Source organism: Ambystoma mexicanum, chromosome 8 (genome assembly GCF_040938575.1).
Source record: "Ambystoma mexicanum isolate Mex_15411 chromosome 8, UKY_AmexF1_1, whole genome shotgun sequence".
NCBI lineage: Eukaryota > Metazoa > Chordata > Amphibia > Caudata > Ambystomatidae > Ambystoma > Ambystoma mexicanum.
The window spans coordinates 1,008,416,768-1,008,437,436 of NC_090929.1; the positions used below are offsets into that span (position 1 = coordinate 1,008,416,768).

Sequence of the window (20,669 nt, forward strand, 5' to 3'; positions counted from 1 at the left end):
AAACTGCATAAAATGAATTACACGGTGCATACTCTGGGGTTTGTGCGGGTCTATGGGCGGTGTCTCTGGAGGCTGGTAGGGCTGGGGACGAGTCAGCCAGGTACACATCGTCAGAACATGCTGCACCACCATGGCGAAAAACCGTCACAGAACACACCCATGGCTGGCACCCGTGCCACGCTTCTCCACTTCTCCTTTGTAGCCCTTCATCGGCACTCCTTGCCCGTCTACTCCTACGCGCAGAAAAACTGCGCCTTGAGGCACTTCGGTAGTCAACGCTGCGCTTTGCATTCACGTCTCGCGTTCACGCTGATTGCTATAGATATGTCCACAGGTGTACCCCCTGGAACTAAACCCCTCTACGTGCTAACACTACCCTTGGGCTGCACATCCACCGACTGCCGCCAGTGCAGCCTGCGAGTAGATTCCAAAGAACCCTGTGCATTCCTTCCCGAGCGAAGAAAGTCCATTTACAGTAAACGGCCGCGACTGGACTTTTGCTTTAAGCTGCTTCCCAGAAAAGCCCGCGCTTTATGCCAGGAAACAATCCAGCTTTGCAAAGAACGCTGGCACAGTTGGAGGCGGTAATACTGCAGAGTGGATGGGGTATATTGTGGGGATTTTCGGTCACTTTAACGGTTGACAGCTATAAAGTATAAGCCACCGAAGACCTACATAAAGTGACCTTTACTGCAGTGCGTACTGCGTATGCATGTGTTTGCTGATAAGGAGGCGGGGAGCGGTGGGTGTAAGGGGAAATTCCCAAGCGCCATTAACACAACCCCTGCTTAGGGAGGTTCCGGACGTGTGGCATCCCCGAGTTGAGCAACACTGGGCTCCGCACGGCCTGTCTGTCCACACCTCGGAGAGCGCAGAGAGGAGACAGCTGCTGCAGGTGGTAGAGCTGGTACTGAAGGAGGGGAGAGCAGCCAGGGAGTGACAGTGCCTGCTGCACAGCCGCGACACCAGCCAAGGAGGTGAGGTATGCGCCCCTTAGCAACGCGTGCCACGCACCACTGCCACGTGCGCGGTCACCAGGCACCCGGGCAGATGTATAACTGCTGAACCCATATGCTTGCATTAGTACTGGCCGAACCCCAAACCCTCTCCCGTAATGATAGGCTCACAACTTGTGTCAAGTGTTGGCAATAAAAGGCTGTAGGATTTTATTGTACAGATATGGGTTATGACAATAACAATATCACATATCATGATGGTATCATACTTTTGGGCACCGGGTCCTGAGGTTACCCCCTCGGACCCGTGCCGCCTTCTTGTGTCCCACGACTTGTTGTGGGCACCGTACAGTGCCTTGTACTTCTTTTTGTTCTTCTCCCCTTTTGTAGGGTGGGTGGGTTCTGTGGTAAAGAAGCAAGAAGATTTGGAAGACACTGAGTAAACAGTGAACCTCCTGTTTGCTTGGGTCCCCGCTCAGGGTCCACAAACAGATTGTGTTTACTCTGAGCATGCTGCTCTCATTTATAGGACCCAGGGAAGCCCTGGGTCTTTGTTGTGTATGAGGTGTGTGCTGCTGTTGTTGCAGCCCCCCCACCCCCCACTGTCTGACCTGGGCCCTGCCTGATGGTTGTTTTCCTTATGGCTCTTAGCACCTTGCTTTTTGGAGGAAGGGTGAGATGACTGTTCGCACCTTACCCTTCCTTGGCTTTTGTGCTGCCCAGACTGCTTGTCTCCATAGCTGGGGGGGGGAGGAGCAGGCGCGGGGAGGTTGGGGCTGCCCCTCTCCCAGCTGGCGATGGTAACAGCAGTTACCCTGCCTCGCCTCGCTTGTGGGATGCCCATGCAGCATTGCCCAAAAGCGAGGGGAGGGTGAGCTTAGTGGGGCGAGAGGGGCATGACAAGATAACTGCGCAGCTCTGTTGATGAGAGAACCACGCTGGGGTCTGTGTGCAGGGTTTAGGGCATGTGTGTCCAGGTGGGAGCCGCCTGCGGTGCTAGACCCGGTTCACAGTCAGAAGGTGGGTGGGGCAGGTGGAAGGGGGGGACATATGACTCTGACTCATCACAGCAAGACCTAGGCTTTAAAGTAGCATGCAGCTCACTGCTGTACTACTCTGGGAGCTGTAGTCCCTGGCAACTTCCCTTCAGGAAACTGGACTTTAGCCACTGATAGCCAAGTTTCGCAAAAGGAAAGTCTATGCGTGGAAAAGCGTCACTTGCTGACCTGGAATCATCTCCCCTTAATTAATGAGCGGACAGGTGAGCTCGCATAGCCTTCCCCACGATGGTCTGTGTGGTGGTTGGTACAATCAGGAGAGGAACACTTGTGCTGCGTTTTGACAAGGAATGTATGTTGTCCCTAAAAAAAAAAAACACAGCAATGAGTCGCCCTTTGCGTAAATGCATATGGGTACCTCCAGAGTAGACTCCCCGGCGGCAGCCCTTTGAAGTGGTAAGAGAGTGACTGTGGAAACTCCGGCTCGTCGTCAGAAATGCCACACTGCGCTGCCACACTGTGCACTGCAGCCAGCCAAGCGGAAATGTCACACTCATGCGTGTAGTTGCTTCATATAGCTGCGGGTCATCACACTACGCCGTCCAACTGGGAAATAAAGACCGGAGCCCACATTTCCAGAACCAGGGTTGGAGCCCGCCTCCACATTTGGGAGGGGGCCGGGAGTATTTGTATTTGTATTTATTTATATAGCGCGCCTGGCCCAGGGGCATCAGGGCGCATTTCTTCAGGTTACAGGTTGGAAAGAATACAGATCACATTAAAAAGATTACATAATAAAGTCTACTTACAGGGTATACATAGCAATTACACAGGTGAAGGCCAGGTCATAGCCAGTACATATTACAGTGTAATTATACATGGTAGCTATACAATAATTACAGAATGGAGGTCAAGTCGGCAGAGTGCTGTATGACAGTTTTAAAAGCTGGTCATGAGTGGTGATACCCCATTGGGCTGGCGCCCCCTCCCCCAACCCAGAAGGCTGAATAGCTGTTACACCTTCCATTGGGCCACCTGTCACCCCAATTCAGAAGTTATTTTATTTCACAAAGAGATGCTGATCTTTGGCGGCAAGTGTGTAACAGCGCCTCGATGCCTCTGGGCTGTAAGTGTGCTATGCAAATACAAATAAATAAATAAATAAAAGCTGAGCCCAGCTGTTAAGCGTTATGCTGGAATGTAGGGGGTGTGGTATGCTGGCATGGTTTGGGCAGGCTGCTGGCCTTCGCCTCTGCATGTTTGTTGCTGCGAGATTAATGATTGTTTAATCGTAACCACTCTTCTACTCCAGGTGAGAAGGTTGGCAGGCTCTTGCTGTAGCACCCCTTTCCCACCCGCTCCCTGGGCGGAGAGTCGGGGTGCTGTATTCTGTCTGCAACTCAGGGCTTCATTTGTAAAAAAAAATATAAATGCTGAGGCTCAAATATTTTCGGGCAGGCAGCTCCCTGCCCATTGTTGCCACCGCCAGGGGTGGACTGGCATATAGGGAACTCTGGAGATTTCACCGGTAGGCCTCTGCGCCCTGGGCCTCTTTTGTGTGGTATTTTCAAATGTTCCCATAGTAAAAGGTTTGAACTTGGTGAAAATGTGTAATATGGGGCCACTTTGGAAATTATTTGACATGAGCAGGGGTCGAAATTAAGGTTGGATAAGCAGGAGCTAAAAGCAGCTCCTGGGTATCCTGCATTGAGTGACCAGGAGCTAGCACTGGGGAACGAGGCGCTAGTATATAGCGTTCCGCAAATCCAACTTCCACTTGGGATTGCATACATCATTGTGTCCATTATTTACAACCCCATGTGCTATAGATGGTGTACTGCTGTGTTATAAATTGTGTTTATAGATTGTCTGGAATGCACAGATTTAAGTTCGCATATGTGTTTTTGTTCTGCTTTGGCTAGCCTGGGGAGCCAAACGTAGCTCCTGGCAGGTGTTGGTTAAAGGCTGACCAAACATTAGCTAAATAGCTCCCAGCTCCCCTCAATTTCAAACCCTGCACGAGACCCATGTAAGTGTGTCTTTAAACACAATCATCATTTATACTTTGATCTCTGATTCTACAGGAGTTTACTATGTGGCTGGCAGTTAAAATAATAAAATTGCCAAAACACCACATCATAACCAAACTAGAAACAAGTGCCAAGTCGGAGCCCTGGCAAACGCCCCCACAAATGTAGCACTGCTGCAACCCACCCAATTTGGGGGGTTTAGGTAGGCCGTGGCTGGCTCTGGCACTATGACCAGAATCCACAGTGTGTGCCTTGGCCTCTAGACCACATCTGTCACAGTGTTTAGTGCAGGACAAATGAGCTGGCTGTTGTGTCTGGCTTTCTCTCCTTTCCCTAGGCTGTGAGCTCATGTGCCTTGGAAAGCCAGCCTCTGAAATGCTGAGCGAGGGTTTGTGTATGGGTATTCCTCGGGTGTGAGTTGAAGAGGAGATGACTGGAAGACAGGGTGCCTGGGTAGTGGGGGAACAAGGGATTCTGGTAAATGTAGTCCAGTCAATGGATTTGTATATCTACGCAGTGATATGGATGGAGTGTTTAGGCTAAGAAAGCTCGCATTTAGATAGGGTCACATACGAGGGCACTTGTTGGAATACTATCCAGCTCATGCGCAACGTGCTCGCCTTAGGAGCAGGACGACGCAGAGCAACACTGGTTCGATCCCTGGGCCCGCGCTTAGAAATCTCTGAGTATTAAGTGCATTATATATAACCAATTACAATCTATGAACGCATGCACATACCCTTTGCTGCAAAAGAGGGCCTGGCAGGTGACCAGTCATGTGATCTGTTGCTTTTGCCCATTGATCCATTTAACGAGCGATTTTTAAGATTCTAAATCTGCACTTATCCATGTGTTACAAAACAGAACTCCATACGGGTAGGAAAGGAGAATTTAATGCTCAGACTGGGCCGCACTAAATAATAGTAAGGAATGTAAATATGTGCTATGTAAAGCGCTTTGTGGTCAAAGCGCTATATGAATATCAAATTATTATTGTCAAACACAATTTCTCACAAAGGATCGAGTAGATTCACTGTGATTGGGATGATGACGGCGACTTGTCCATTGGCAGTTTGTATTATCGGCATGTTTATGAACACTCCCCAGTAGGATAGCTCGGTGTGTCGGGCACATACCGCAGACTACAGTGTTGAGGTTCGAAGCCCAGCAAGACTACTCTGCATATCTCTCCAAGGTAGGGTGACCAGATTTAAAAAGGACAGGGCAGCTAACATAAAGGTAGGACTAACTCTTGAAAGTGGCTGTCAAGTCACTAACCTTCAGAAGCGTTTGGAAAAGGGGGTTTAAGTGTTACTGTTCAAAGAGACGATTATTATAATTCATTGATCACAAACGAACACTATCTGAAGTTGTAAAAGGCAGCATTTCTTCTGTGCGAGATTGTGCATTCCTGCCTGCCAGCCATGAAGACCGACTACCAGAAACAGGGACCACTGCAGTTTCCAATGGGAACATAACCTTGAGAGAGGGGGACAGAGCACCAAAAACCGGGACAGTACCCGCAAAACCCGGACCTCTGGTCACCCTACTGCAAGATAAATAAATGATTTGCTAACACAAACCCTACTATTATGTGGGTAGTATGAAGAGCCAATCCAGTGGCGGTGTGTGGTGCGAGCACAATCTAAGCGTTCCTTACTGAGTCGCATTTAGGGGAGCATTTCCTGAAATGGGCTGCAGGCAGCTGGCCATCCTCCTCCTTAATGGGACAGCGTGGGGGTCAAGGTTGTCTTTGGCAAGCGGTCAGACATGTTTTCAAGATGAAGAGGAGGGGACTTAACGCTGGGCCCAGGGCGGCCGCACTGTGCAGGAAATGGCTAACACCGGGCTGTGGGGATGGACGGTGCGTGGCGCGAATGATGCCCTTCGGCAAAGGCGCACTGCTTGGGCCCCTTTGAACATGCTGCGCTGTGCCAGGATGAGGGCACGTGAAGATCTTTGCGCCCACACACGTTTTATTTCATTGGTATTTTCGAGAGAGCCAAGCATTCAACCATAGCTCACATCAGGTTGGGTGTCTAGTCAAAGGATCGAATCCAAAGGGTCGACAGGTCAAAGGATCGACACCAAAGGGTCGACAGGTCAAAGGATCGATTTTTTTAAAAATTATATATATTTTTTTGGGGGTTTCGTTTAGGGAAAAAAAAGTGATTTTTAGCAAAAAAGGGGGCAACCCACCTCAAAGAAAAAAAAAAAAGTGAAAAAAAAAATCGATCCTTTGACCTGTCGACCTTTTGGTGTCAATCCCTTGACCTCTCAACCCTTTTACTGTCGATCCTTTGACCTAGAACCATCAGGTTGCCATAAAGCAGTGCTATTCAAAGTTATTTATGCTGAGCCCCCCTGGAGTCAAAATATTGCTGTCGAGTCCCCTTCCACCCACCCCCCCAGTAGAAATAGTGTTGCCAGCCCCCCTCCCCAGATGTCATATCGTTTTATATTTTCTACTGAAAGCAGTCACCAAACTCTATTTTTGAACAGCCTCGCGCACCCCCTGGCCAACCTGGGAGTCATGGGAGATTCTCTTGGCCACATGGCAGCAGAGGTCTTCTAAATGCAGCCAGGCACACAAAGTCTAAGGTGTGTTCTAAATGCACGCTGTGCTTTCTCCTCTTTTGAATAGATAGCAGCATACACGATTGAGCTCACACTATCTTTGTTTTGGCTATAAGGAGGCGGAAGTAAAAAGAGGGGAGTGATGGAATGTGAGGAGGGACACAAAACATGTGGGTGATGTTTTGCTTTTACCTACCATTAACCGTCCAGGACAACGCTACTCTCCACGGGTATTCCCACCCACTAACTGCCCAACCCTACCCAAAACACACATCCCGGGGATCTCATTGTGATAGCTCTGTGCTTTTAAGGGTATGTCATTTTTATTTCTAAGCAGTCATCTGAAAGGTAATGGCATAGTGTCATCATTAATTGAGCTCCTGGGGTGATATAATTGTATTAACCATGTGAAGTTTCAACCACTTGATTTATAAGCTGTATGTGTGTTTCTGTATCTGTTCCCTGGACTGAATTCCTGTTAAAAAACAATCAGTGATAAAGTCAACTGTTTTTGCTCTTGTATATGTATTAGATACACATTTGCCAGACACTGCCAGAATATGCCCGTGTACTAGCACCCTGTGCCAGCTGTTGCCATTTTAAGACCAGATTGTGCCATTAAGGCAGTCTCTTGAAAATGTCGGTGCCTACACAAAAAGCAAAACTGTCGGGTTTGCCAATACTTGTTTTTGCATTCTGGAATTGCAGTTTTCGATTTCCCCAGGCCTTTTTATGGGATGGGAGGCAGGGCAAGACACATGTGCCCCCCTAAATGAAATAAATGTAAACAATCCGAGAATCTATGGTGACCCCCACACCCATCGCCCACACTCACCACCTATAACTTAAAAATGTGCCCGGGCAGCAATAAACACAAGCACAGTGACTCTCTTGAAATTCCCTGCGCTGGTCCATCCTGGCTGGAAAGGGGGCAATGAACAACATTTCTGAGACAGCATTACACATCCATAGTGAGGGTACTTCCGGTCTAGAATAACCTCAGGACAGAACTGAGCAAAGGCGGTGACGAGGGAGGCTGCACAATGCATATGCAGGACACAGAAACGTGTCCATCTACATGACAAATGTACGGCCACGCCTGCCAAAATGGAGAACTCCGATTAACCAGCATGAGAAAGGTCCATACACCAGAGTTACATAAGCAAGGTACATACACCAGAGTTACATGAGCAATGTCCATAGACCAGAGTTACATGAGCAAGGTCCATACACCAGAGTTACATGAGCAGCCAAGGTCCATACACCAGACTTACATGAGCAAGCCGAAGTCCATACACCAGAGTTACATGAGCAGCCAAGGTCCATACACCAGAGTTACATGACCAAGGTACATACACCAGAGTTACATGAGCATGGTCCATAGACCAGAGTTACATGAGCAGCCAAGGTCCATACACAAGAGTTACATGAGCAAGCCGAAGTCCATACACCAGAGTTACATGAACAGCCAAGGTCCATACACCAGAGTTACATGAGCAAGCCGAGGCCCATACACCAGAGTTACATGAGCAAGCCGAGGTCCATACACCAGAGTTACATGAGCAAGCCGAGGTCCATACACCAGAGTTACATGAGTAAGCCGAGGTCCATACACCAGAGTTACATGAGCAAGCCAAGGTCCATAGACCAGAGTTACATGAGCAAGGTCCATACACCAGAGTTACATGAGCAGCCAAGGTCCATACACCAGAGTTACATGAGCAAGCCGAGGTCCATACACCAGAGTTACATGAGCAAGCCGAGGTCCATACACCAGAGTTACATGAGCAAGCCAAGATCCATACACCAGCGTTACATGAGCAAGCCATGGTCCATACAGCAGAGTTACATGAGCAAGCCGAGGTCCATAGACCAGAGTTACATGAGCAAGCCAAGATCCATACACCAGCGTTACATGAGCAAGCCATGGTCCATACACCAGAGTTACATGAGCAAGCGAAGGTCCATACACCAGAGTTACACGAGCAAGGTCCATACAACAGAGTTACACAAGCAAGGTCCATACAACAGAGTTACACGAGCAAGGTCCATACACCAGAGTTACATGAGCAAGCTAAGGTCCATACCCCAGAGTTACATGAGCAAGCCAAGGTCCATAAACCAGAGTTACACGAGCAAGGTCCATACAACAGAGTTACACGAGCAAGGTCCATACAACAGAGTTACACGAGCAAGGTCCATACACCAGAGTTACATGAGCAAGGTCCATAGACCAGAGTTACATGAGCAAGGTCCATACACCAGAGTTACATGAGCAGCCAAGGTCCATACACCAGACTTACATGAGCAAGCCGAAGTCCATACACCAGAGTTATATGAGCAGCCAAGGTCCATACACCAGAGTTACATGACCAAGGTACATACACCAGAGTTACATGAGCATGGTCCATAGACCAGAGTTACATGAGCAGCCAAGGTCCATACACAAGAGTTACATGAGCAAGCCGAAGTCCATACACCAGAGTTACATGAACAGCCAAGGTCCATACACCAGAGTTACATGAGCAAGCCGAGGCCCATACACCAGAGTTACATGAGCAAGCCGAGGTCCATACACCAGAGTTACATGAGCAAGCCGAGGTCCATACACCAGAGTTACATGAGTAAGCCGAGGTCCATACACCAGAGTTACATGAGCAAGCCGAGGTCCATAGACCAGAGTTACATGAGCAAGGTCTATACACCAGAGTTACATGAGCAGCCAAGGTCCATACACCAGAGTTACATGAGCAAGCCGAGGTCCATACACCAGAGTTACATGAGCAAGCCGAGGTCCATACACCAGAGTTACATGAGCAAGCCAAGATCCATACACCATCGTTACATAAGCAAGCCATGGTCCATACGCCAGAGTTACATGAGCAAGCCGAGGTCCATACACCAGAGTTACATGAGCAAGCCAAGATCCATACACCAGCGTTACATGAGCAAGCCATGGTCCATACACCAGAGTTACATAAGCAAGCCAAGGTCCATACACCAGAGTTACACGAGCAAGGTCCATACAACAGAGTTACACAAGCAAGGTCCATACAACAGAGTTACACGAGCAAGGTCCATACACCAGAGTTACATGAGCAAGCTAAGGTCCATACCCCAGAGTTACATGAGCAAGCCAAGGTCCATACACCAGAGTTACACAAGCAAGGTCCATACAACAGAGTTACACGAGCAAGGTCCATACAACAGAGTTACACGAGCAAGGTCCATTCACCAGAGTTACATGAGCAAGCCGAGGTCCATACACCAGAGTTACATGAGCAAGCCAAGATCCATACAGCAGAGTTACATGAGCAAGCCGAGGTCCATACACCAGAGTTACATGAGCAAGCCAAGATCCATACAGCAGCGTTACATGAGCAAGCCATGGTCCATACAGCAGAGTTACATGAGCAAGCCAAAGTCCATACACCAGAGTTACACGAGCAAGGTCCATACAACAGAGTTACACGAGCAAGGTCCATACAACAGAGTTACACGAGCAAGGTCCATACAACAGAGTTACATGAGCAAGCCAAGGTCCATACCCCAGAGTTACATGAGCAAGCCAAGGTCAATACACCAGAGTTACACGAGTAAGGTCCATACAACAGAGTTACACGAGCAAGATCCATACAACAGAGTTACACGAGCAAGATCCATACACCAGAGTTACATGAGCAAGCCAAGGTCCATACCTCAGAGTTACATGAGCAAGCCAAGGTCCAAGTTGGACCTCACTCTGAGAGACTCCCCCTTTTGTGGGCAAGGAATCCCATTCCTGGGAGGAACTCCCTAGACGTCTACATAGCCACATACTTTGGACTACCTGTTGGAACTAATAATATGGTATCTTTACCGTTGGCTGAAGGCAATGCAAAAAGAAACCCATTTGTAAAAGAAAAGGTAGATGTCTCTTTAACAAGAGACATATAATTAACTTGGGACTAGCAGGTGAGAAAGAGGAGAGCCTGGTGCGCAGGGGAAGGCCTCGCTGACATCATTATCATTACGAATTGTAAATGTGGAGCAAAGGCAAGTCGCAGAGCCTGCGACTTTCATTGAGGCAGAGAAGGACAGTAGAAGTCAGAGGAGACCCGGCTTGTGCAGATGCGAGCTATCCGGTGTTGGCGTGACCACAAGTGCAGTGTGCTGGACAGGGCACCCAAACAACGATGCCAAGATCGCCAGTAAGAGAAGCGTGGATAGCGTCCGACTGCCAGCGTGAGTGCCGAGCAGTAACCCGATCAGGTACCGGGAATGGGAAGCTGATGAGCAAGAAGAACGAGATAGAACACCCGAGTGAGAGCCTAGCCCCACCAACATCCCTGGCAAAAAAAGAGGTACCAGGGGAATCAGGAGAACAGAAGAAACTCGTCCCAGTCTTAAGGGTGTACATCTAAGACTGTGTAATTGGAGTTGTAAAGAAATAACAAATAATGGGCTCAGGGAAGAGGGCTAATATAACTCGTACCAGTCCTAAGGATGAGAAAGTAGAGCTAAGACTGTGTAATTGGAATTATAAGCAAGTAATGAAAAACCTGGTCAGGAAAGACGGTTATACTATGAAGAGAAACCAGTTAAGAAGAGAACTGAAAAAACAATAAAAGAGGGGTTTAAACAACCCAGATGGGGAACAAGCAGACACTGTAAACAAGTTCCATGGGAGGAAGGAAAAAAACCCTTCGACCTCAGAATTGAAAACTGGAGAAAGTGTAACATGGAAACATGTAATGAGAAACAGGATATTAAACTCTTGAATGAATAAGATAACAGAATAGACACTGTAAGACACAGAAGTTAGACGAAGAATGCTAAAACACGGTCAAGATAAACCCACCTCAGGAAAGCCTGAATGGAAAGACAGGAAAGAGTCTACAAGTGATGAAGAATGTGAGAAAGTATATCTATGTAGCAAAGATATTCTTAATATGGGACAACAGAAAGTACAAAATCAAAGAATTTTCTTGAACAACTACAAGAGTTGATCTGAGAGACTTTCCCAGGATATGATATCCAGAAATATCTGTACCAATGAGCAGAGACTGTAAATAAAAAGCCTATTAGAAGAGAAGAAAAGACAAGGCGAAGATAAGGCGTTCTCTTGGGCTATTTTAGTTAGCTAAATATAGTGGTTGGGTCATGTGGATTTTGACAGAGCACATTGTTACTTTGGCCTTCCTGACAACCGACGAGCGCTGTTTAGTTTCTCTAGACAAGAAGGGTATTCCCTTTAGTAATAGGGAGTGTTTGGCCTTCTACTTTAAGATATTGAATCATGTCCTCAGCGTGTCTGACTCTTTCCTCCAACGCGCCACAGGTCCTACGCTCTTTTTGTTTCCCAGCGTGAGCCTGATGGCTGAGATAGAGGGGCCTGGCTGTTATTTCCTTCAACACAGTCTGACCATGTTGCGTGCATGTTGCAGACAACAGATTAGGACGCGTCTGCCCACAGAGACAAAGGAAACGGATCTCTGGTTGTGGATAACATTGCTTCCTTGTTTCTTGCTAATCTCTCTGCAATGGCCTTGGTTTCACAAAGGAACTAACCAAACACAGAGAAACTATTGAACTTGGTCCATGCAGTAGGACTACGTCAGCTAAAGGCTTAACTGCTGGGCTCGGTTTTCAGATGGCCCAGGCCTCCAATCATTTGCGTTACTTTATCTAAATAGTCTGTGAGTTGGGGTGAAATAATGGGCCAAAGGAAGGCATAATATCTATTCAGCTTCCTCGGGCTCAGAGAATGGAGGGTAGGCCAACAGCGCAATTGTTTTAATGCTCACTTGCTACCAGCTTTCAAAACTGCCATCCAGCCACCCCCCCTCCAAAATTCTGAGGCTGGCTCTGCTCCTGTGGATGAATGACTTCACTGTGCAGCTAGCAGTATTGAACAGTGTTACTGAACACATTTTCTTTAAAATGCACAATTTGCAACACATTTCCACCCAAAACATTCCCCTTCGAGTACCAACAAAAAAGGAATCAATTGCCAGTTTGTGACTGTGGGCCAGTATTTCATTGATGCCAGAGCCAATTGTATGCCCTAGTCTTACCCTGCTATGCGCAAAAAAAAAAACAATAAACGATAGTTTCTTTGATTTGCCTTTTTTATGCAAAAGAGACCCAAGCTACTCCTCACTGATGACGCCCAACGAGGCTGAAACATGTCTGGGGATGCTTGTAATCTCGAGCAGAAGGGATGTGACATAGCAGTTCGGGCTGGACTACCCCTTTGGGATGGGACCAAGCCTGATTTGTATATGGTCTTTCCCCTTTCTGTAATGGCTTGGCAGGCGAAGAACGATGGTCTGGAGGGCAGCCCAGAGTGATGCCAGAGGTTAAGATTAAATCTAAAACTTCCAGCCATCACCGCTTTTATATTCCCTATGTATTAATAAGCATGCTGTACTGCAGAAAAGTATTTCACTTTTAAATACTGAAAACAAGGGGTTCATGCCTTGCAGTGACCTCAAATTCCAATGCACAATCTTGCCTGCTGGCATGTCAAAACAGGCTGCAGTAGACCTTCTGCCACAAGACCCCAACCAATGCCCGTAGATCATGTTTACTCATTATGTGGCCCAGGAGATGTGCTTTAGTGGCTGGAGAAATGATCAACTGACGGGTTTTGTGGGCTCACATCCGTGGTTTGGACTTTTGGCAGGAGGTATGGTGTAATGGCAGGAAATGCGGTCTCCTGGCAGCAAGTCTAATCTAATTGGAGGGGGTGGGCTGTAGCGGCAGGACATGTGTTCCAAGGATGGGATACGATGTCTAATGGCAATGGCTGTGGTCTAGTAGCAGTAGTTGGAGTGGGATATTAGTAAGAAGTATGCTGTAGTGGCAGGAGGGCTAGACTAATGATAGGAGGTGCGGGCTAATGACTGGACATGTGGTCTAGTGGCACGAGGGCTAGACTTATAACAGCAGGTGTGGGGTAGAAACGGCGCCCTAGCCTACTGGCAGGTGGTGTTGGCTAGTGTTTAAAGCACTGGGTTTAGAATGTGCAGTTACACAGTTTTCTTTTTTTGTGTGTTTTAAACTATGACACCGAATAAATAAATAAAAATAAATAATAGTGCAGTTACAACCGAATCTAGCAGTTCCTCGGTGGCTCAATAGGCATTGTATAACAACTCACCTGTTTTACATGTGCCATTTCTTTTACAGAACTCTGGTGCAGTTAAAAAAAATATCCTTAACTGGGTATGAGGGCACATAAATAGACTAACCAAATTAATTGAAACGGTGCCTACTGATATATCCTTTACCCAACACTGGTATCTTTGCTTACTGCTTTAACCCAAAGGTGCGTTCGTTCCCTAAAGTTACGATTGCATTTGCTAAGCGTTCTATACAGAAAATCATCCAAGAATCCGCCACGCGAGGGAACATCGCTGGCTGGCTGGGTCCCATATCTACAATGTATTAAATGTCTCTCAGATCTCCAGTAAATGACCAGAAATGTTGTGAGCCAGTGGAATGCTTTATACTCGATTTACTCTTGCATGTAGATTCTAGGGTGCACCAACCAAATAAGGCAACACGCACTGACGTAGTGAATGTATACCCCGACACCTTGGCATGGTCAGGCGCCATTCGTTTTTGGGCTCTCAAACTTTGCCTCCATCTTTGTGCGGGCGATCTTGATTTGAATTTTTAAATGCTACCTCGGATTGTGACATTTTCACAAAATGTTCATCGCGGTGGGCGAGGTTGCACTTCTTGTATCGAACAACCCGCTTCTTTAATCTCTGAAATAGTTCAACACTCTGTTAAGAAAATACCGCAGGCACCGCCCAGGAGACTCATGAATGGAAGTACTTGCCACCACCATGCCAACCCCTACCAAGATCGGCTTAGCCCATTTCCGGGAAGCCCGTGTCTCTGGACTGGTCAAAGCTCCTTCCCTGTCATTTACCACCGGGCAGCATACAGATTGCATGCAAGAGAGGCATGCCATGTGCAGCTGCTATAATAAGCCAATGCAAGCAGCTACCTAAGACGCCACCAGCTGAGTGGCAGCAGGGGGGGGGGTCCATTGTGGCCCTATAAACATAATTCATGTCTTGATTGTGCAATGGGGGCACTTAGCTTGAAGAAGTATGAGCCCTTGATTGGACGAAAGTTTGTGGACTTCAACTCCCAGGAGCCATCTCTTTCGACTGCGCTGGCTAGGGCTGATGGGAGTGGTAGTACAAAATATCTAGAGCATCAACGATGGTAGACCCCTGAATGAGACATACTGTAATTTAACAGGGTGTTCTAGTTGCTAAACATTTCTTGTTTGTCACAATATTGTGCATATGTATATGACTTCTTTCCTTCTTTTCCATCTTTTATCTCTTGTAGGTGAAATGATAAAAGCAGGATATCTGTAGTGTAGCGCATTGAAGCCCAGCAGAACGTTCTTCCTGGTTCTTAATCGCGGGCAGGCTCTGTGGAGCCACAACGCCAACCTGTCCCCTCAACCTCGAAGATACTCAGAGCCAATCAAAACATGGCACCTTCCTGTGACATTAGTGGCGTGGTCATGTTGCTTTTGGCTTTGGGGTCAATGTCCAATGCAAATGTAAGCTGCCGGGACAAGGCTACTGTGACCTGCTCTGCAGGTAAGACTTGTGACCTTTAAATATTAAACTTTCTAGAACTGTGGACATGTAAAGTCTTGTAAAATATGGCTGTAAAGATGGAGGCACCCGCTGTTGAGATACATTTATTTGTACCTTGAATGCCACAAACAATCATCCAGGAACGTCGACTCATCGCGTCATCCTTGTGAAGTTGACCAAATCATTGCCATGGAGTGTGGTAATGGTAACACCTGTTATTAGTGGAAAGAACCAATTCAGTTAGCATTGTCAGTATTATTTTGGGAAGTCTAAGAAATGTAAATTAATAATGGATTAAGCGTATGTTTTGCACATATCTATCTCTTTGTGTAGTTGAACCAACAACATAAGAATAAAGTGGACTGTCTCAGCATCTGGGATGTATGTCGAGATGTCATTTGCCATACCCAACCTAAGGCTCACATACTTTAAACCTTTATAAATATCCCAACAAAGGCAAACGCAAGCACAGATATAAGTGACACAATTTAAAGAATTTCTTGGCATAACTTTCTTAAAAGCAGTCAGGTTTGTCAGATTTGGTCAACAGACAACTTTCAAAAACTAGTGTGTGAATGTTGGATTCCTATGGCACTTGGATTCCTACGTGTTTCGACCACTCTGGGGTATTTATCAAGGCAAGTCGTGATGTATTTACCGGTCAGTGATCAGTCCGATCATCGGACTGATCACTGACTGCTAAATTTAATCAGTCCGATGATCAGACTGATCACCGACCGGTAAATACATACGACTGAGGCACTCTGCCTTGAAGAAGCACTATACAGTGCACTGAACTAATTCTGGCAACACGCCCCACCAACTCAATGTCCAAGATTAATCACGACTTGCCTTGATAAAGACCCCTGCGTGGTCTAAACACGTGTCGGCACCCACAGTGATAATAAAGACCTAATGGCACAAATCCATAACAAGTGGACTACCTTTTTCAACAAACGCTGATCCAACACAACATATGAACTTTCTAAAAATCCTACTAACTGTGTACAAAGCGCCAATGCCCTAGGAATCCAACATCCACTCTCTAATCCCTTGCTTGGGGAACATGAGCACTGCCCTAATGTATTCCTGCAACCAGCTGCTTCTACATCACAGGACAAGTTCAGCGTGGTAGCCACATGTTGCTGGTAATCTAACCCTCTCTCTAATTCAGAAAATAGTATTTGTCAAGAATTCAACTTTTTAATTAAAAGTCCTCTACTTGTAAGCAGACCTGTTTATTAAAGAAGCAGAGATTGATGGAGATACCCTGGTGTGCACAAGTCATTTTGTGACTTTTAAAAGGCAGATGACAAAGATATACCTTGTGTTTTACCTCTTGAGGATAGACTGAATGCACCCAAATGCCCTTTCCTTGATATCCAATTCCTCAAATCAGTGGAAAATAGTCTGTTTCAGCATTTCAAACGCTGTTTCCAACCGCAGCACCACAGCAAATAGTCTGATCCACATTCACGATCCTCTTTAGGTTTTTTGACCTGACTTGGTCAGAAGCCTCGTGCGGATCTAGAGATTCATATCACTTCATGAATACCTGGACTTTTTCACTCGTTCAAAACGGGCTTTAGTTGCTTATGTCAGCTAAATCCCAAATACTTGTTTAGGCATATATTATCAAATGCTCCTTTTTATTGGTAGAGGAATTTCACCTGATTTTAAGTGCTAATTCGTGATTTAGGTTGCCAAGCGTGGCACACATAAAAACTACACATGCGTTAACAATCTTACCAGCTAGATTGCATCCATCATGGAAACAATCTCTGTTTGTATGCCAGGGCCGGATCTAACTTCTGCTTGGCTTGCGTCTTGTGCTTGCTAAATCTCCACACGAGTCTGAATTCTGGACATAGCAATTGTTTTAAGAATTTTGATCGAGGACAGAGGCCTTCAAACTGATCCTAAACTAGGTTCCGTTTCCAGCAGAGTTCTTTTTCGATAGGGGCAGCACGCCAGCTTTTATCACGTAGAAGGAACAGACCCAGAATGTAGGGAGTAATTACAAATATCTAGGAACTCATTTTCAGTAACTGAGATGATAGTCTTGAGAGGCTTCTACAGATCAGATCTGCTGGTGAGCCAGAGGCTCTGCATTCTTCAGATCAGATCTGCTGGTGAGCCAGAGGCTTTGCATTCTTCAGATCAGATCTGCTGGTGAGCCAGAGGCTTTGCATTCTTCAGATCAGATCTGCTGGTGAGCCAGAGGCTTTGCATTCTTCGGATCTGCTGGTGAGCCAGAGGCTTTGCATTCTTCAGATCAGATCTGCTGTTGAGCCAGAGGCTTTGCATTCTTCAGATCTGCTGGTGAGCCAGAGGCTTTGCATTCTTCAGATCAGATCTGCTGGGGAGCCAGAGGCTTTGCATTCTCCAGATCTGCTGGGGAGCCAGATGCTTTGCATTCTTCAGATCTGCTGGGGCGCCAGATGCTTTGCATTCTTCAGATCTGTTGGTGAGCCAGAGGCTTTGCATTCTTCAGATCTGCTGGTGAGCCAGAGGCTTTGCATTCTTTAGATCTGCTGGTGAGCCAGAGGCTTTGCATTCTTCAGATCTGCTGGGGAACCAGAGGCTTTGCATTCTTCAGATCTGTTGGGGAGCCAGAGGCTTTGCATTCTTCAGATCTGCTGGGGAACCAGAGGCTTTGCATTCTTCAGATCTGCTGGGGAGCCAGAGGCTTTGCATTCTTCAGATCTGCTGGGGAGCCAGATGCTTTGCATTCCTCAGATCTGCTGGGGCGCCAGATGCTTTGCATTCTTCAGATCTGTTGGTGAGCCAGAGGCTTTGCATTCTTCAGATCTGCTGGTGAGCCAGAGGCTTTGCATTCTTTAGATCTGCTGGTGAGCCAGAGGCTTTGCATTCTTCAGATCTGCTGGGGAGCCAGAGACTTTGCATTCTTCAGATCTGTTGGGGAGCCAGATGCTTTGCATTCTTCAGATCTGCTGGGGAGCCAGAGGCTTTGCATTCTTCAGATCTGCTGGGGAGCCAGAGGCGTTGCATTCTTCAGATCTGCTGGGGAGCCAGATGATTTGCATTCTTCAGATCTGCTGGTGAGCCAGGGGCTTTGCATTCTTCAGATCAGATCTGCTGGTGAGCCAGGGGCTTTGCATTCTTCAGATCTGCTGGTGGGCCAGAGGCTTTGCATTCTTTAGATCTGCTGGTGAGCCAGAGGCTTTGCATTCTTCAGATCTGCTGGTGAGCCAGAGGCTTTGCATTCTTCAGATCTGTTGGTGTGCCAGAGGCTTTGGCTTTTGAAATTGCAAATGGAACTTCTTCACGACTTAAAGTAAATTATGATTAACTGACTAAACAGGTTAGACAGCTTTCACCTAGCATGAGGATAAAAAGTCCTCATCCATGAGAGGTGCAGCAGTACATGGGTCCTTCCAAATGTTCAGAACTTTTTTGTGTCAAAGTAGGTATCTATACCGTCACATATTCTTGTGATTTTATAGTGGCAGGTTTAGAAGCTGAACCTGATCTTAATTCATCTAGTGAGTCAAACATCTACCTTTGTAGAGGCTAATGATTTATTGGTACGGTAGACTTATTTGCTTTTACTGTTTGTAAAGCAGCTGTTTACATATATATGACATGTAATGCTTTTTACAGATGCAAATTTAAAATTGGCGATTTTGTTTGCTTTTCATTTTTTGAATGGGCGACGGCTCTTTAAACCTTTTAGTTATGCAATCATCCATTCATGCATTCATTCATTGTTGCTGCACCTTATTATAAAGTGATGCCAAGTTCTTCCTTTTTCTTGTTCAGAATCTTACTTGTTTTGGTATACAGTCTTTATAACAAACATTTACACCCTGATTCATGGAATTATTTGCGCGTAAAACGCACAAGTGCGCCATTCTTCCCGAAAATCCCCAGACCTTACACAGGGATTTTCGGGCAGAAAGGCGCGCGAATGTGCGTTTTTTACGCACAAATAATTCCATGAATCAGGATGTTAATGTATAATGCACATATAACGAATATTTTAGAACGAAGAACATAACGCAAATGTATGTGGAGCGGGGTATAAAGGGTTAAATCTTGTGGGGAAATGGTTGGGTGGGTTTTAAGGGGTGGGAACCTCCAAAAATAATTATAATAATTTGTTATGTTATGTCGTTATAAAACGTTTGTTATAAGTGCATTCTACATAACATGTGTCGTTATAAAGACATGTAACCCTTGTTTTTAACGACATGGCTTGAAAAATCTGCAATCATTTGCCTTTTCACAGTGCCCACTCAACGCAACCCAAGCCTGGTGTGACATTCCCCCACCCAAGGACGCGTAAAACCTCTACTCTATCTTCTGAAAGGCCAAACCGCCCTGGTTACGTTGCCCGGGTTCGAAGCAGTGTCATGCCACCTCACTGTAGGTGCCTAGATGACGTTTGGCGCCCACACGCGTTCTGTGAGCACTCCCACGTCACATACTCGCGTGCAGATGTCTTGAAGTACTGAGGCAACAGACTCCCACGGTCTACACCTCCCTCAAAGGTCACGGGGAATGGACATTGCCTACAATGTTTCTAACTTGGAGAACTCTCAAAGCCAAAGGACATGTTTTCTCAATTCTGATTCTGTGCAGGCAGCCCACTTTTGAAAGTAGATTTCATTAACCTCCGTGGTGGAAACAGGAACTCAGCTCAGCTTTTGACAACTTCCGACCACAGAGGAGTTTAAAATAGAGGGCGAGACCAGGGTGACTCCGCTCCCCGGCTAAGAAAGCAGCTCCATTACGTAGCTCTTCCTGTATGTTCGCACTCAAGCCTGCTGTAGTAAAATGCTTATAATGAAGACAAGAGTCTCTGGGCTTGTAACGTTGTATTTATTCTCCCATAGGTTTCATGTAGAATGCACGCAACACGCGTGCCGCGATAACAGGGCCAACGGGCCTAGGATGGCTTGGAGGATGTGGCCTTAAAGTCCGTGTCCAAGATTAATGAGGAGCGGGCCCCGTAACAGGAGGGCTAGTCAGGACGCACCTTATTGCGTCCTCCGCTCGTCCCGTAGTGCGCGCGAAGTGCGCGGGGGCGGAGCTTGGGTCCGCCGCGAGATCTCGCGAGAGCGCAGGCTCTCGCGATATCTCTACACATCTCCCTTTTTCAATGCACAGCGAAATCACTGTAAAACATAGTCATTGTATCTCACCGGTCTTCTGTGTACTCTTCTGGGCCGATCATCAGTTCTGGTGCAATTCTCCTGTGGCTCCTGATCGGGATCTGCACCCAGTGCTTCCGGTTCGACCTCGGTTTCCACCCTCTCTCTGTCGTCTCCTTCTGGTTCTCTTTCTTCACCTGCTCCGTAGTCTCTTTCGGTTTCCGTTTGTGATCTCTCCGGGGTCTTCGCTCTACCTCGAGTCTTCTGGTATAGTGCCACTCTTTCAATATTCCACGCTCACCCGTCTTCCGTGCGAACATGATTTGCTCCTTTGTGAATCACTTTGATGGGTCGGCTAAACCGAGACCCTGTGACC

General features: G+C 46.8%; 1 protein-coding gene across 2 annotated transcripts in view; it reads left to right on the forward strand.

Annotated features, from left to right (window-relative positions):
• Window positions 1–609: 609 nt before the first annotated feature.
• Window positions 610–20,669, forward strand: part of TNFRSF9 (TNF receptor superfamily member 9) — a 124,305-nt gene continuing 104,245 nt past the window's right edge. The window contains exons 1-2 of one of the 2 annotated variants that reach the window (XM_069610927.1): window positions 610–982; window positions 14,917–15,176. In XM_069610927.1, the coding sequence (XP_069467028.1) occupies window positions 15,065–15,176 (112 nt within the window). In that variant the 5' untranslated portion in view covers window positions 610–982; window positions 14,917–15,064. The remainder of the gene's footprint in view (window positions 983–14,916; window positions 15,177–20,669) is intronic. The other variant, XM_069610926.1, reaches the window with a different exon arrangement.